This window comes from Xenopus laevis, chromosome 3S (genome assembly GCF_017654675.1).
Source record: "Xenopus laevis strain J_2021 chromosome 3S, Xenopus_laevis_v10.1, whole genome shotgun sequence".
Taxonomy (NCBI): domain Eukaryota; kingdom Metazoa; phylum Chordata; class Amphibia; order Anura; family Pipidae; genus Xenopus; species Xenopus laevis.
The window spans coordinates 69,014,366-69,033,469 of record NC_054376.1 but is presented as its reverse complement, the minus strand read 5'-3'; the positions used below and the strand labels follow the sequence as shown (position 1 = coordinate 69,033,469).

Sequence of the window (19,104 nt, the reverse complement as noted above, 5' to 3'; positions counted from 1 at the left end):
ACAAGGTGAATGATGGAAAAAATCGATTAGAAAACTCTCAGGAGAGAATGATATTTGAAGACAGAAACACTTTCATTCCGTAATTCAAAATACACAATTTATTATAATACAATGTTGTACATTTTATAGTTCTTAATGGTTCCTGAAATGAAAAGTCTCTCTCTTTTGAGAGGTAATCTATCTTTGAAATCCTTATTGTAAATTACAAAAACAAAAGTATCCTGCATGAGTTACTATGGTGTCTGACAAATGTGTTGATATGTTTTTTTTTTTTTTTTTTTACTATAGTTTACTATATCTATGTTTAACACAGGCTACACAAATGCTAGGTCAGCACATCAGTTTGGATAGGAGGGGGTCAGAAGTGATCATCACAGCACGAATGGCCTATGGGCAAACAAAATATAAATCTGAGAGTATAAAAATAACTTTTTTTGAGTGTGAAGCTCAATCTACAGGAGTGGGTTATAAGTTATCTCACATTCCTTTTATTTAAAAAGGAAGTGGTACACCATGTTGTTGAAGGTAAATAATTTGAAAATTTTTCATATTATATTAGACTGAAATACTGCTATAAACACAGTACCTTAAAGTGATTGTTCACCTTCAAAACACTTTTTTCAATTCAGTTGTTTTTAGATTACTCCCCAGAAATAATGACTTTTTTCAATTAATTTCGATTATTTATTTTTCACTGTTTTCCCAAAATCTAAGGGGCCAATTCATTGACTTCGAGTGAAGGAATAGATGAAAAAATACTTTGAATTTCGAAGTGTTTTTTTTGGCTACTTCGACCATCGAATGGGCTACTTCGACCTTCGACTACGACTTCAAATCAAAGGATTCGAACTAAAAATCGTTCGACTATTTGACCATTCGATAGTCGAAGTACTGTCTCTTTAAGATAAACTTCAACCCCCTAGTTCGCCACCTAAAAAGCTACCGAACCCAATGTTAGCCTATGGGGAAGGTCCCCATATGCTTGGCTAAGTTTTTTTGGTCGAACGATTATGCCTTTGATCGTTCGATCGAAGTATTTGCGCAAAATCCTTCGACTTCAATATTCGAAGTTGAAGGATTTTCATTCCCAGTCGAATATCGAGGGTTAATTAACCCTCGATATTCGACTCCTGATGAATTTGCCCCTAAGTTTAAAGTTGAATGTTCCTGTTTCCGGTGTTTTAGTCTGGCAGCTCAGTAATTCAGGTGCAGATTCTGAACGGTTACAATTTTGCAACATTTAGTTGATACATTTGTCAGCAGCATCTAAGGAGTATTAACAACCATTGTGTCAATTCTAACTGCTGCCTAATAAAACTCAGTGATTCTGCTCAGCAGGGACAAAAATAAGAAATGTATCAATTAAATGTTTCAATTTATAACAGTTTAAAGGGTCAGCGACCCCCCCTCCAAGAGCTGCTTCAGAAAAAAAACTACACTTTACACTTCAATATTAGAAAAACGTCACACATAAAAATAGAAAGTCATTGGAAAAAGGTGTTATTTCTGGTGATCTAGTTGTTTGAAGGTAAACAGCCCCTTTAAGACAATTGCCAATCACTTGTTTTATTTCATTGAAAATACTATCAATAAGGATACAAAAAGTTCACTAGAATGCAAATACAAACACATCTGAACAAAATGTGATATGAGGGTGAATTTAAAGAATGAGGCAGACATACAGAAGAAAATAAGGTTACTATTCCAAGTAAGACTCATAAGAAGATTAACATTTCTGTCGATCTTCCACTGCAAAACCTGCACTCATTAAACAATATGTGAGGATAAAGTAAAGGAACATGTGCTATTTTTCTGTCTGCAAATATCTAACCATGGCTCAGACTCCCTAAAATGTACTGTTATAAGTTTCATCATCCAACACAATTTAAGCTGTAAATACAGCGAAAGATTTGCACCAAACAAGTGAAAAATTACTTGATTTATACACCCAGGTGGTCAGCCAAACCTAGGTGATATGATTGATTGCCCCAGGGCAACTTTATGGCCATTTCCCTAAATACCACATCCATTTTACAAAATTTGGCAGGTTATGGAAAGTCTGAACACATTTCTGGGGGTTTTAGGGTCAGGTGTTGTTACAGTTTTGATAATGAAAGTGAATTGCCCTTTAAGCTGCAAGTCACACTTTCCTATGGAGACCTTCTTATCTTAAATAGTTACTATTGTTTCTTTGCATATCTTAAATTGTTACAAATGTATCTAATTGCACCTGCCACCTATTCTGGGCTATTTGCCAAAAGCTTCTTGTTTAATTAAGTTTTAGAAACTTTGTATCTTTTTTCTGGCTGTTCAGTGCAGGAGATCAAAGAGAAGGTCAGGACATTTCAGTAACAATCTGGGACTGCGGGTTAAGCTGTCAAAATTGTGACTGTCCTGGGAAAAACGGGACAGTTGATAGGTATGCAGTAAGGTGACAACTTAGACGGCCAATGGTGTCCTGTGTATGGTCAGCTTTAGAAATTGTTCTTGGCTTCAGACCCAAATACCTACAAATGAAATGAGAAGTAATGCACGTTTTCTTAGGTAAGACTCCTATTATTTATTTGTACTATTTACTGCCTATACAGTCTAATTGTAGGTACTGATTGCCCAGAAGTGTTTGGACTGTTGAATTTCACAGATCCTCTAGGAAAATATAATACTGGCCCTAAGTATGTAAGCCACTTTTTGATCTAAACAGCTTATTTATTCAGATTGCATCTGGTGCCATAGTTCCTCCATACTCAAATCTCATGCCATTCAAATTCACTCAATACATTAACAGGGACAGCTCTACATGGAGGGAACTACACAACTCGTGTATCATTAACACACCTTAAAATGCTGAAGGACTTTTTCCAAATAGTGCTTTTCCATTTTAATGGTTTTCTTCTGGTTTAAAGCAGATCCCCTGCCACCTAATCCTTAGTTCTGTTTCCACAAACATTGTCAACGTCTCTGTCCATTTTCTAAAAAAAAAATCTGTCCATTTTCTCGCAATCTCAGTCCAATGCATTATCTGAGTTTGCCTAACAAAGTTACTGTGTGAACCTGTGTTTCTGAAACTATTTTGTAAATTCCTAGTACCTATTGACAGCAGACAATACCTATATTTATTCCTTACAGTAAAAGTGACCTCTGACTGTTCAATAAAACATTTTTTTCTGCAAGCAGCAGCTCTTGTAAATATATTAGAGTAAGTTTTAGCAGAAGTTGAGAATCCATATTATTCCAGCTTTGTGCCATTTGGTGTACAATATTATTGAGGTCTGGATACAAGTAGGATAGCTTTTCAGTTCAGTACCAGGTAGAATTTTCTTTTGCCCATAAAGAAGCTTGATATAATGACCTTTAGCTGAAGTGGTCAATATAGGTCTGCCAGGTTTTGCTGCATAAATTGTTTTTGTGAAAATCTTTCTAGCATTGAAACTACCTTAGAATTGTCAATTTAGGTGCAATATTTCCTTAGAATAACTTTTCAGCCTCCTATTTGTGTCTGTAAGTTACCCATTCACTTATATTGTAAGTTCTATGGGGCAGGGATCTCCCTCTTTTTCCATCTTTAAAACATAGAAGTCCATTTATCAAAGGTTGAATTTCAAATTCATGTGAGTTTTTTAAAACTCGAATATACTCACAATTTAACTAGGAGGTTATTTGAGAAAAAATTTGAACGGCTAATATTCGATCGAATGGTTCCGACCTGTACAAATCAAATTTTACTCCTGGAAAATACTTGAAAGTCAGGAAGTCTATTAACATCTCCAAATGGCTCAACAGACCTCCGCCGTTGACTTCTATGTGAACTCAGCAGGTTTTAGGTGGCGAAAATTCAAATTAGGACTGTTCCCATGGTGAGTGATAAATCTCACATTCAAATTTACATTTGAATAGGGGATTAAAATTCGAATGTGTGAATTTTTAAACTCAAAAATTCAAATTCTAATTGACTATTTTACCCTTGATAAATGTGCCCATTAACTCTTAATCTAAATGTAACTGTACTATGTATTTCTTTGTATTTATTAATGTTTTTCCCCTGTTTGTTCTATTAATATACTGTTCTGCACAATGCATAAATAGTGCTATATAAATAAAAAAATTATATCAATATTTATATCATTTCTAGCACCAAGGCTACATCAAAACAGGAAAATCAAACAGAAATATATAGATTAGCTGGGAGGGAAACTTTAGTCTCATAGTATCAGTCTAATCATCAAGAGTTGCAAATCCCTGTTGAGACTTTACTTTAATATAAATCAAGAAATGACTTTGGACCTGAATTTGTACTTTAAATGGATTGTTCACATTCAAACACCTAGTTGTTTTCAGATAGTTCACCAGAAATAACAACTTTTTCCAATTAATTTCTATTTTCTATGTGTGACTGTCTTTTTGTGCACTTGTCCCTCTAAGGCAGGGGTGTTTCAGGAGCTGCTGCCGCTTGAAGGGGGGGCTATTGTGCTTGCTGCACTCAGTGGCGGAACTACCGGGGGAGCAGGGGGTGCGAGGGGGCCAGGGCCCGCACCCCCTCAGGGCCCCCCCGGCAGCCCGTCACGCACCAGGGCCTGCCCCCCTCTAGTGACGCTACTGGCTGCACTGCACTAGCTATTTGTTGCACCATGTATCTGGCTGCTCCGTGCCACCTGAGGCAAGGTTCTCACCCTACAGTCGCACTGTATGTCTGAATGTGCTGGACACACTTGAAGAAAATCTTTAAAGCATCCAAAAAGGATTTGGAGTGAGTATCCTATTTAAAGGGACAGTACCCTAAAGAACCACTTGAAGATACAGAGACTATTTTGTGGAAGGACTTTAAAGGACTTTGCCTTCTTTAGTTAGCTAGATAGTTAACGCAAGCAAGTTAGATAGGAAGGCCCTTACTGCCACCTGGTTAGGAGTGCTATTTGTACTAGTTGGCCATTTAATTTTAGATGAGCAGTTATTCAGTTTAACAAATACTGTGTGTGTTTTATGACTGTGCAGGTGCATTCCTGGATCCCACTAGGTGGAGGCACTGCGCTAGTAAGTACCAGGTACCCAGTCTCTCCCAATACCACTGTGGAGTGGCTCAGGTTTATCCCGTGCCATTGGTTAAGCGCTACACGTGGAGTGTAACACCGACAAAGGGGTGTGAAAAGGGTTACAAGTGTTTGAAAGGTGAACAACTCCTTTAATACTTCTCAGACCAGGTACAAGCTAGACCAAATTTTTTTAAGTAAGGTAAACTTGAGTGTCTCTCCTTTTATATCATATCAGCAAGGTAGCCACAACTGCATCTATTCATTTCTAACATCAGAGTCAGAAACAAGATTTTATGAATTTTCTTTGAACAAGCCACATGAAGAGATACGTTGTTTTGTGGAAAAGGAGATAAATGATGTATTGTCTAACAAAGGGCCACAAACCTTTTATGAGACCATCTGTCAGGCTGGGTGGCCAGTCAAAGGATTGCCATTAAGTGACTATTTAAAGGACCAGTAACATACCTCTCAACTGTCCTGTTTTCAGAGGGACAGTCCCTCTTTTGACAGCTCAACCAGCAGTCCCTCTTTTATATGGAAAAGTCCCAATTTTCTCTGCACTGAACAGCCAGAAAAAGAAAAAATGTTTCTAACTTAATGGGCTTTTGTCAGAGAGCCCAGAATATCCGCAGCTGCATATAAGATACTTTTGTAACAATTTTGAGATAAACAAACAAGTAATTGTAACAATATAAGATAACAGGTCCCTTGGGAGAAGCTTAAAGGGCAATTCAATTCAATGGGCGTGGTCAAAAAAAATTGCTACGCTGCTCATGCCAACTTTTTTGTCCCTCTTTTTATTTCCAAAATGTTGGGAGGTATGCAGTATACATTAAAAAAAACACCCATAGAAATAACAACGAAACTCCACTTGCGCTCCACTTCAGAAAGCAATCGGGCAATTTCTCCTCCCTGCCTTCCTTATAGGAGATAGCCAGGGAGGAGAAATCAAGCGCCTTTTCTGAAGAGGAGCGGAAGCAGAGTTTCGGTGAGTTATTTCTTAATAAAGACTTTGCGATTTTAAAGTTTAATTTGTCTTGGTGTTTTGTTTTTTTTTAGGTATACTAATGATTTTTTTAAAAATCTTTTTTGATGTTACTGGTCCTTTAAAGAAGAAATTATAGGAGATTAGAACCGTATGCCCCATCCAATGGCCTCCCTTCCCCCTTCTGGCTGCACCATTGGGTACTCCAAAACTGCCCAGTTTACCTAAAAAAAAAAGCTAAATAATTCTCTTCAACCTAGCCACACTGTGCACACTTCCAGTTACTGACATCAAATTCAAAGAGAGCATAAATATTTCAGAAAACGCTAACATTTCTAATTACTCATTTTCAGCATTTGATAGGTTGCCGTACTATCTGTTAACTGCAGGTATAGGATTTATTTGACACCTCAATCAGAGGACTGCTCAAAGCTCACCTTCCCTATAGCTGTTCCATATGTTCCCTATTGGGTGCTCTGTCCGCAGCGTCCCCACTGCTGGAATCCACATCAACACCAAAGGACGGCACTCTGATCAAAAGGGAAGCAGGTTTATTGCATTCTGCTACTATGCTACAGGATCCCTGCAGGTGTATGCAATAAACCTGCTTCCCTTTTGATCAATTTGCCATCCAATTCTTTGGTGTTGATAAAGGAAATCAATTTTTACAATTCCAAATTCTTTCCTGGGAGATGGCCAGGAATAGTATGGTTCCCATACCTGTACAGGTATAGGGTTTAAATGATTTGAAAATCATCCCATTCTCTTTTTACTTACATTTTACAGTGTCCCAACATTTTTTTAAAAGGGTTTGTGTTTTTTTAAATAGAGCATATTTGTGTATACACAAATGCATTCAACTGCCTGCATCAAGTACAATATGTGGTAATTGTTCAGAATATCAACAATTATTATATTGTTACATGTTTAAATATTTTATTGTCTGATGAAACATTAGGAGACACTGCAGAGAAAAAATGCAATACAATTTGGGGGCAGATTCTGGTCATTAAATTGTCTCTGTCACAAAGTTTCAGATTTTGAAATTTAGAAAGGAAAACCATATATTTCTGCAAGATGAGTAATGGGAAATACAGTTACCACACATTCTGTTACCATCAATTGCTCCTACTATGTGGTCAAATACTTTCTGTTAACTAGAGGGAATGTAACATCAATAAAACATGGCCCAAAGCCATCTCCACTGACAATGTTTTTTTTTAGGAAAAAGGTAAAAAGAAAAAAGCAATTCAAAATATCACTACTATATACTATACTATTTGTCAAACATTACCAGGGCCACAGTATGAAACCCCCCCCCCCCACACACACCTCTATCACTGGATTTCATAGGAAGTGGAAGGTTGTTTTTTTTTCTTTGCAAAAAAATCTGATTTACCATAAGGGCATCCTAGGGCGCACCCCGGGGTACAGGTCCTCGCGTGCCTTTATGGTATATAGCCTCTGGAGGCCACAGAAATTCCTGGGAGGAAGTGTGTTAAGGATATTGGGAGGTGTAGCTAGTCTGCTAAGCTACAGTACCTAGCAAGAAAACTGCTCTGGCTTCAGTAGTTTCCAAATCATAGTGAATATTTGGGACGGGCGAAAAAATTTGCCAAACACGAAAATTCACCGGCGTCCAAATTGATGCCAGCATCGGAATTGTCGCCGGTGTCAAAAAAAAACTTTGACGACCGAGAATTTTCGCGCCAATTTTGTGAATTTATTCGTCTGCAGCGAAATGCACAAATTCGCAGTGAATTCGCGCCTGGCAAATAAATTCGCCTATCACTATTCAAGTATACTTCTATACCACAAAGGAAACCCCTGCTTTAATTAAAAAATACTCTGCTATAGCTCAGAGATTTTAAAAACAAGCATTTATCTAAGTACAGTGATTTATACACTTTACTTTTTTTGATCTGTTGCAATAATGTTCCAGACATTACAATTCATACTACTGTGAGTTTCATTTTCATTTCTAGCTTCAGTAAAGCTGTTTTTTTTTTTTCTTAATGCATACTGTTCTTTACTGATGTAGTCTTTATATTAAGCAAATTTTTTGGCATAATATTGTATATTTATATTAAAATAACAAAGAGCATGTTTGGCCCTTATATTACATCATTAAAAGGAAAACCATCCACAGTGAGAGAAATAGTTTATTGTTAATCAGGAATGACAACTGTTTAAATAAAGGAAGGGCATGCCTATTTGTAAGAGAGAGAAAGATAAAACCACATCCACTATACTTCCGATGCATGCCTGGTTTTTTTATGATTAATCAGCTCTAGGCGATTGGGTGAAGTCAGAGTGAATTACAGAAATACACAGCGTGATGTGCAAAGTGGAGGCAAACAGAAACATGGTATGCTTCACTGGCTAGGAAATAAGGATGTCACAGACTGATGGGAGGGCATTATCATGCATACGGCAAAGGCCGCAAATTCTTTACAGCAAAAATACGCCCTGAGTGCAACAAACAGAAAATGCATTCAAATGCTGATGGACATTTTATCTTGTAATTGCAGTTCATTCAGTGTTCAGAATCATTTTATAAAAATTAAGAAAAAAAATGGATCTGGCATATATGTATGTACAATACACTAGGTGATAGAAGTAGCTCAATAGCTCATTATTCCACTGTATAATACAGCAGATATAGGAATAACATGAGATCTAGTTCCTATAGCATTAATGGATTCACATAACGATCTAGTGGCACAGTGCTTCTGTTGGTTATAGATCAACTAAATACCATGTCACCTAGCATTTTCAGGCCGAGCAGAAATATACATTTCATATGCGGTAATCAATACGGCTGACAGCGTACATTGCAAAAATGAATCCAGCAATAATATAATTGTGTGCTTTTAATAGTAAATACAAAATATATTACTCTAGAAAACTACTACACTTTGAGAAACCTGTGAACATCACATTTATCAAGGTTCGATTTTCAAATTCATGTCAGTTTTTTTAACTTGAAATTCGACCAATGGAAATCTATTATAAAAATCTAATTTTTGAAACACGGTTGATAGGATCAACCCGAAAACTTTAATCTTATTCTAAATAAAACCTCGATTAAAGTCTTTTCCCTGAAAAAAAAACAGAATTTCAGGAAGGCTGCAAACATCACCAAATTGATCCCTGGACCTCTCCCATTGACTTATACAGTAATTCGGCAGGTTTTAAGTGGTGAATAGTCGAGGGCCAGAGTATGATAAATCTCAAAAATCTAAAAGATTTTTTTTTAAAAAAAAAAAACTCGAATCCAATTTTTACAATTTTGGCCATAAAAAACTAAAAAATTTGAATTAAAAATTCAACTCTTGATAAATCTGCCCCTAGTTGATACAGGCAACTTTTTAGCAGCAACTAAACCACTGTAAGTCTGTAACCGATATTAAAAACTATTGACCCCCGCTCTAGGATTTCTTCATACAGGCATTCCAACCCCCTCCCATTAAAACCTTCTGTATATTAATTATATTTTTTTGAACTTTGCATTATGTGCCCTCAGTATGTGTACTTCAGACATAAACCACTAGGCAGAGTGCAAAACCAATGCTGAACCTGACCATAGGTAAAAATTCCTTTTCAATTTGTTTTCCCCTGACAGAAAATGCCTGTTTGAACAATCCCTAAGGGGCAGAATATATAAGTGATGGAAGAATTCAACATGATCAGACAGTTGCTGCCAGAAAGCAGTGTTTGCGTGGCAGCTGTAGACACAGTGTAGAAGCCTTGTGAATGAAGAAAATGAATAAGCAGATGCAGACACCCTGTTTATCCTGCCCTACCCAGCTGCCCACTGCAATAAAATCACAATATGATCACTCTATAGCCAAGATATAAGAAGCAGAGAGAAAGTCACCTCTATACCCATGCACTTACTTATTCTGTCTATGAGGGTGTTTATGTACTGCGTTGTCCACTGACTGGATGCATATTTAATGGCATCGCTATATCTGTCAAAATAGGTAGTGAAGTAGAGCACACTCCTCAGTGTAAACGATGACGCCCGGTGCTCAGGGTAGAGGGCTCGGCAACCCCCTCGATAAAGGCTTCCAAAAAGGTACACTGGCACACAGGGCAATTGAAAAAGCAGGGTTACCCCTTGCTACTTTTATTTAAGCGGACGTGCGACGTTTCGGGGTTCCTACCCCTTTCTCAAGCATACAAACAGTGACCATCGTGCAGTGTATAAAACAGGTGTGCAATTAACATAATTAGCATATTAATGACATGCTGTGTATATTCTCAAGGAACCTAATCCTTTAGCCAATGTGATTGGATTGTGAACCCATTTGATTTAAAAACCTAATAAAAGGATCCAAACAAGTGCATAATGCATGTATAAATAAATATGCATTAAAATGTCCATACTGTGGTAAATCCAGCTGGTGCTAGTGCTGTAAAAGATACTGAAAAAAAGAAACAATGTAAAAATACAAAAATTATCAAACGGATTACTTACACAATTTGCACAGTAAAACCGATACAAAAGATAAAAGATTTAAAAGATACAATGTATCTAATTACAAACCACAAACTTGCCCTACTGGAATAAATTAATCGTTACCTGTCCCTGGAGTCTACAAGAGTGTTCTCATCTGCAAAAAAATGCGAAAAATTATTAAATTTTAATTCTTCCAATTAAAAGAAAGATCAACTGCTAAGCATAACTCTGCTTCATAAAAAACATGATAAATTATATTCCTCGTTAAGTCCCCTCGGATGTCTAGATTGTAGACACCAAATCCAAAAGCATTCCCTCTGTAATAGCTTACGTTTAATATCCTGTCCAGAAAACGCCGTTACTTTCTCCAAAATTTGCCATCTTAATTGTGCCACTCTGTGGCCCTGCTCGTAAAAATGTTTCGCCAATAAAGTTTCTTTTCTTGGTTACTTGTTTCTTCCTCATTACTTTTCTTTTTTGGAAATGGAGTCGGCAAGGGTTTGTAATTTCTGAGTACGCTTTTGTGTTCATTTAATCTAACCTTCATTGGTCGGGAGGTTTGACCAACGTAGGCTAGTCCACATGGACACTTTAAACAGTAAATAACTTCTTTACTGTCACAAGAAAAACAGCCATGTATAGCATGTTTGGAACCTTTGTGGGGGTGTGTTACATAATTCCCTAGTATAATACTATTACAATGGCCACACTTTCTACACGGAAATGTGCCATTCAAATCAGGTTTAACAGGAAAAATCCCACTTTTTCTTTCTTTTTTGTTGGTTTTTACAAAGTCCCCAATGTTTTTCCCACGTTTGTAAGAGAACAGTGGTGGCTGCTGGAAACAAGTGTCCATGTTTCGAATCAGAACTTAAAATACCCCAATATTTCATGATGATTCTACGACAAATTTTAGAATTATTATCATATACAGAGACATATGGTATTCTCTGCATTTTTTTTGAGGTAAAGGGTTTTTTAGCTAATAGCTCTGCCCTAGGTAAGCTTTTCACTTCCTCTCTAGCCGACTCTAGCAATGTTTTATCATATCCTTTATCCAAAATTTTTTTAAAACCTTATTGGACTCTTTCTCATATAAGTTCACATCGGAGGTGATTCGTTTGACCCTTAAAAATTGGCTTTTTGGTAAGCCTTGAATCAAGCCAGGCGGGTGATGGGATGTAGATTTTAACAAGTTGTTACAGTCAGTTGGCTTAGTATATACTGTGGTTTCAAACAACCCATCAATATATGTGACATTTACGTCCAAAAAATGTATTTCCGAACGATTCACCTCCATAGTGAACTTAATAGTGGGATGTACAGAGTTAAGGAAAGTTAGAAAATCATCCAAAGCCTCCCTTGTCACCTCCGATGTGAACTTATATGAGAAAGAGTCCAATAAGGTTTTAAAAAAATTTTTGGATAAAGGATATGATAAAACATTGCTAGAGTCGGCTAGAGAGGAAGTGAAAAGCTTACCTAGGGCAGAGCTATTAGCTAAAAAACCCTTTACCTCAAAAAAAATGCAGAGAATACCATATGTCTCTGTATATGATAATAATTCTAAAATTTGTCGTAGAATCATCATGAAATATTGGGGTATTTTAAGTTCTGATTCGAAACATGGACACTTGTTCCAGCAGCCACCACTGTTCTCTTACAAACGTGGGAAAAACATTGGGGACTTTGTAAAAACCAACAAAAAAGAAAGAAAAAGTGGGATTTTTCCTGTTAAACCTGATTTGAATGGCACATTTCCGTGTAGAAAGTGTGGCCATTGTAATAGTATTATACTAGGGAATTATGTAACACACCCCCACAAAGGTTCCAAACATGCTATACATGGCTGTTTTTCTTGTGACAGTAAAGAAGTTATTTACTGTTTAAAGTGTCCATGTGGACTAGCCTACGTTGGTCAAACCTCCCGACCAATGAAGGTTAGATTAAATGAACACAAAAGCGTACTCAGAAATTACAAACCCTTGCCGACTCCATTTCCAAAAAAGAAAAGTAATGAGGAAGAAACAAGTAAACCAAGAAAAGAAACTTTATTGGCGAAACATTTTTACGAGCAGGGCCATAGAGTGGCACAATTAAGATGGCAAATTTTGGAGAAAGTAACGGCGTTTTCTGGACAGGATATTAAACGTAAGCTATTACAGAGGGAATGCTTTTGGATTTGGTGTCTACAATCTAGACATCCGAGGGGACTTAACGAGGAATATAATTTATCATGTTTTTTATGAAGCAGAGTTATGCTTAGCAGTTGATCTTTCTTTTAATTGGAAGAATTAAAATTTAATAATTTTTCGCATTTTTTTGCAGATGAGAACACTCTTGTAGACTCCAGGGACAGGTAACGATTAATTTATTCCAGTAGGGCAAGTTTGTGGTTTGTAATTAGATACATTGTATCTTTTAAATCTTTTATCTTTTGTATCGGTTTTACTGTGCAAATTGTGTAAGTAATCCGTTTGATAATTTTTGTATTTTTACATTGTTTCTTTTTTTCAGTATCTTTTACAGCACTAGCACCAGCTGGATTTACCACAGTATGGACATTTTAATGCATATTTATTTATACATGCATTATGCACTTGTTTGGATCCTTTTATTAGGTTTTTAAATCAAATGGGTTCACAATCCAATCACATTGGCTAAAGGATTAGGTTCCTTGAGAATATACACAGCATGTCATTAATATGCTAATTATGTTAATTGCACACCTGTTTTATACACTGCACGATGGTCACTGTTTGTATGCTTGAGAAAGGGGTAGGAACCCCGAAACGTCGCACGTCCGCTTAAATAAAAGTAGCAAGGGGTAACCCTGCTTTTTCAATTGCCCTGTGTGCCAGTGTACCTTTTTGGAATCGCTATATCTGTACCAGTGTTATTCTTAATAGATTATTTCAAGTAAGTTTGTGTGAAAATAACACAACAGAAATCAAAGTTAAACGTAGACAACTGTGCTTTGGCGTCTGACTTTTCTCACACAGCACTGATTAAAGGGATAAAATCATCAACATGTTAAGTGCTCATGTGGCTCTAACAATAACGATTGAAAGTAATTATGAAATGTTTTCCATCTTGCATTGGAAACTGTATTGGGGAGAAGGCTTCTGACTGTATCAGCTTCCTTCCTATCCCAAACCAAACACAAACAGCAGTTACAGCTTGCTCTGCTGGACACATAAGCTTCTAGTCAGTGACTCATTTACCCCTTAATTTAGAGATTAAAAATGGTAGGCTAAATTAGCCCAAGAAGCATGCATATAATAAATGCATACATACATTTTAAACTCAAATCGCCTGCTATGTGGTTGACCTCATATTAGATAATTGCTCAACTGCAGTAGTAAATGTGTTTGACCAATCAATATACTATTGTTCATGGCCTGTGACTGGCTGGTCTAAGCAATGATTCTAACTGATGTTCAAAGCATCAGAGATAGTTCAGAGATTCAACAGACAGCACTATTTATGAGTAAATAAATCACAAAATTAATTAAAGAGGCAGTATTTTAAAAAGATCATGGTAACTGATTAATCCCTGTAATATGTTCTGTAAACTGAAGCTAATTATTGAACTTACCAAACACTCACATTGGCTTCTTGACAGGCAATGGAAAAAAATGCAGTGTGTGAAGCAAGCAGCTATGGGAATCTCCATACTACTCTCAATACTTTTCAAGTCCCTCACCATGAAAGTGGAAAATGTCACACATTCTATTTTGAGAATTAAATGGCACTGTGTATGTGGTGATGGCGCGGTTTCCCCTTTACAGTCAGCGATTGGGCAAAAATATACCCAATATGAGAGCCAGAGTATGTACAAGCACTATTTATCACAATATACTTTCTGCACAGGCTACAGTCCTAATGCAGCATGGAAATGATTTTATTGACAGGATAATCAGCTTCCAGCCTGTAGGTGTCAGTTAATAGAAACTGGTTGGCATTCAAGAGTGTCATGTAATGTAGCGGCTGAACTGCACTTTGATACCCATAGCATTTAGCTAAAGAGTATGTGGCAATTGTGCACACATTAACACTCACACATACCCCAGGATGAATAACCAGAGACCTGGAACAACATAGTATCAGTTACTAGGGCCCTAACACTATGCCTTTGTATAATGTACTTACATAGAAAATCTTTTAACTTATATTGCAGCCCACTTTACTGCATGGACACAATGTCATAAATCACCAGGTTTGAAATCCAGTATTAGAGCAGTTTCTAAATAAACATTAAGCCAGTGTTAGAATGTGCTGCTACAGGCAAACCATCAATATTGTGAAATGTATGCACCAAGCTGCAGTGTCAAATTCCACTCCAAATGATCAGTAGAATGTCCCATGCCTCCATGGTTAGAATGGAAAGGTCAGATTGCACTGCAAGGAGTAGAAGGGGGTCACAATAGGAAAGAAAACCTGACAAAATGCTATTGCAGTGTGAATAGGTGAGAAAGTAGTGGCACACTGATGTTGTTAGGCTACAAGGCTGGGCAGTGCAGGTGGAATGCAGGAGGTACAGCGCCTGAGAAGCAAGTAGCACAGCAGCAAGTTGTGTACACAGAGAGCACAGACTGTACCAGAGACATTTCATAAAGTAATGCCAGACCCCCCCGTGCCAGTATAGTAGCCTTTCCCTCAATTCCCACCTCCCCCGCTAAACCCTTCCCTGCACTCACGTGCCCAGGACTTCCTTGAACTGAAACATCCTCTTGATGTCCTCCACCTGTTTCTTCCAACAAGCGCCGCTCTTCTCCCCGTTTTCCCGTGCCATGGCCAAAAAGTAGCGGCAGCAGCACCCGGTGCAGGAACAGGCTGCCCCTTGTTACACTTCCTGCTTTTAACAACCCCAGAATAGCAGCAACACAAGTGTCCACTTATCTGCCGCACGGTGTCACATGAATGCCGGGGCTCCCCTCCTCTGCCCACTGCTCACTGTGCCCACACGCCCGCTGGCCAGAGAGCTGCTGCTGCTATTAGATGCTGTGCAGCAAGGAGGCTAGTGTGAGGATGAGCAGGAGAGCTTTATTCCCCGTTACAGTGTCTGCTGCCTCCTCCTCTCCCCCCCCCCAATGGATGTATGATCAGAGACAAGCAGGGGGTGGTGCTGTTAGTCACACACTGGGCTCCCCGGGCTGCTGCTGTCGTGTCTGCTTGGTGGCAGCGTCGGGGCAGGCTGAGTGCAGGTGCTTGTGGGGAGAGCCCAGTGGGCGAGTGAGGAGGACTCCCGGGCGGAACCGTTTGGCAGCTCTTTCTCAATGGATTCGCATTGCACCAAAGCCGCGTCAGGCTTTCCTGTGGGCTGGACCTGTCCGTTAGCGGCTGCCAGTTGTACAAAGCACAGAGAGGCGAGCGGCAGCAACCTGGCAGCACGGACACGTGTGTGGCAAATATACATGCGCAAAAGCAGCCGCACCAAGTGCCCTTAGTGCTTTGGGGACACCTCGCTGCTGATTAAAGCTTTGTTTTACTACTCTTCATAAATAAGCGATACAGATATTTGTGTTCCTCATTCATTCTCAGTTTCACTTAGTGTCCTGGCTTAGGTAGCGGCACCTACAGTAGTGCACTGGGGCATCATTCTCTATTCTGCAATCGGCAAGTTTTTGTCTTTCGACTTCCCGCCGCTAGAGGTCACTGTACTCACCGAGTGACAAAACAACTGACAGGACACCTGCCTATTGCTTCTCCTACATTGTGTATAGACACTGTAGAACCGGGGAGAGATTTCTCGAAAAAAAAATTGCTTCAAATTTTTTGTCATGATTTTTCACATATTTAGGAAAAGTTACACAGGGGAAAAATCATGAAAGGGGAACTCCCATGACCATTTGATATAAGCTTCAGCATACTGAAATAAGAAACTTTTCTAAATACAACCAGTTAAAAATTCTGTACTGTTTCTGAAATAATCAAGTTTATCTTCACTATTCCTCTCTCAGCATCTGTTTCTTCTCATTTTGTCTTCATGCAGGAGTTGGGTGTCAGATGACTGATCCAATATATCTTATAGGGGGGCTCCTTTTGCCTAGAAGATGTATTAGAGCTCACTCTATTAAAATCCACAGACATCATGTCTCTGTACATGCAGAATTTGTGCAAAAGGCAGTTATTTTATTAGATTTTGTTTGTACTGGAATCAGTTATTTGAGTGACTAGGGATGCACCGAATTCACTTTTTTGTATTCAGCCGAACCCCCGAATCCTTTGTGAAAGATTCGGGCGAGTACCAAACCGAATCCAACTACTAATTTACATATGAGGGGAGGGAAAAATAGAGGCACGGCTAAACCTTTTTTTACTTCCTTGTTTTGTGATTTTAAGGATTCAGATTCGGTTCAGCCAGGCACAAGGATTCGGCCTAATCCGAATCCTGCTGAAAATGGCCGCATCCTGGCCAAACACCGAACCAAATCCTGCTAGAGTGAAATCCAATACATCTGCTAGGAAAGGAAACCCCTATATAAGATATATTGGATCATTTATCTGACACACAACTGCTCAAAGAAAACAGAATGAAGAAAAACAGATGCTGAGATTGTTTTAGAAACAATGCACAATTTTTAATTAATTGTATTTAAAAAGTTTCTTATTTCAGTATGCTGAAGCTTATATAAAATGTTTGCGATAGTTACCTTTTAAAGGAGTTGCAAATCATATTTTTCCCATCACAAGCAAATTAATAAATATAAGGCACAGGAAAACAAGTATTTGTTAAAAAATAGAAACAAATCTTTATTTAGTAATTTCAAGCTTAATGCATTTTGTGTCCATCTGACACTAAGTCATAAGCTGGGGCAGGAGCACTGCTTCACTTTGGTGAGTTTTCTACAGGAAATAAAGACGTTTTTCAATTACTTTCTATTTTCCTATTTGTGATTATTTTTCTAATAATAAGTGTAAAGTTTTTAAAGCAGCTCGTGGAGGGGGGGTTGCTGACTGTAAACTGTTCTAAAATAATACTTTGATACATTTCTGATCTTTGGCCCTGCTCAGCAACATTCCTGAGTTTCATTAAAGGCAGCTGCTAGAATTGATACAATAGTAATACATTTATATTCTACAGATCCTGCTGAGAAATGTATCAATATTAGATGTAGCAAATTGTTACAGTTCAGAATCTGCACTTGGTTTACCAAGCTGCCAGACTAAAACACCAGACAGGCACATTAAAATAACTTAAATTTTAATTTTGGATAATAAAATAAAACATGGAAAACAATTAAAATATATCTTTATTGGCTGGAGGTGGCCTACGGCTGAACCCACAATCGAAAATAGAGCCCTGTATTGGAAGGTTTTCGGTGACGAGCCTGAGTTGTGTATATCCAATGGAAGAAGATGGCATAGCAATCTATTCCAGTCTTCTGTAAATCTCCCCACCCTCCAGAGTTGGCAGCAGCACTGGCAGGTTGGTCTTATGTTATAAGCTGGAGATACTCTGTTACACGCATTTTGTTGCCAAAGGAATAAATTACAAGTATTTCACTAAAATAATATCTCTTTAGTTCTGGTAAACAATCTGAAAATAACTGGATTGTTAAGTGTTTGGAAGCTGAACAGCTCTTTTAAATGGGTTTTAATCACTCTTGCACCTAATCATAATATTTACTACTATAGGAAATGCAAATTGAAATTATGAGAATTTTATATGCACCTTACGTTTTTTCAGCATTAACCTCTCCTTTATGTAGGTATTTTATGAAAGCAGCTAGTAAGTTGCAGGTAAAACTTAGTCCCTTTGTAAAATGTATAATGAAGCAATAGAATTCTTAATGAATCAGATGAAAATTAAGCGTAGGACTGGCCAGATATGGGATGACTTTGACGTAGTTGGCCAGCTTAAATATATTGCAATATATGGACAAACAATCCCTGTTTTGTTTAAAGGGTAAGGCATTTTTCAGTAGCAGTATGCACAAAATGTCTCTGTCTTAAATATATTGATAATGGGTTGAGTACAGAGGAATCTTGTATTTGTCTATATGTATTTTGTGGTCACAGGCTCATTGCACCCCCCCCTAATGGTTTTAAAAATTAGTGGTGAGCAGAACTTTCCCTTGTTTGTAATAGGTATTCAGTTATGCCACCAGAGCACATTAATCAAAACATGACTTTTTATTATGCAGCATAGAATAACAAATAACAATCTGTATCCTGATCAAAGAAGTGGAGTTTAACCAAATAATATCCTTTAAATGAAATTATATTGAATTACTATATATTAATGAATTGAACTAATATATCCATACATATGAGCCGCTACTCTCCACATGACTCGCTACCTTTTCAAAAAAACAACTTCAAGACTTCTTAGAGCTGCACAGTGTCTCTAGAATTCGCTTTCATATTCAAATGACACTCATTTTAAGACAAGCAATATGGTAAATATCACTTTTTCTTCAGGTAAGCCTACATTTTGTCAGGAAAAAGGAGGAGACTTAAAGGGGTTGTTCACCTTTAAATCTACTATGATGTAGAGAGTGATATTCAAAGACAATTTGCAATTTTTTTGCAATTTTTATTTTTTATCATTTGTAGTTTGAGTTATTTAACTTTTTAATCTCCAGTTTGCAGCTTCAGCAATCTAGTTGCTAGGGTGAAAA

The 19,104-nt window shown here is 37.7% G+C and overlaps 1 protein-coding gene across 1 annotated transcript in view; it reads right to left on the bottom strand.

Moving 5' to 3' along the window:
- The window catches only part of MGC82022 (protein), a gene marked incomplete at its 5' end in the record, with an annotated part of 118,773 nt that extends 103,292 nt beyond the window's left edge, over nt 1–15,481 (bottom strand). Inside the window, 1 exon segment of the mRNA NM_001092626.1 lies at nt 15,178–15,481. Within this exon segment, the coding sequence (NP_001086095.1) occupies nt 15,178–15,272 (95 nt within the window).
- Between the last annotated feature and the right edge of the window lie 3,623 nt (nt 15,482–19,104).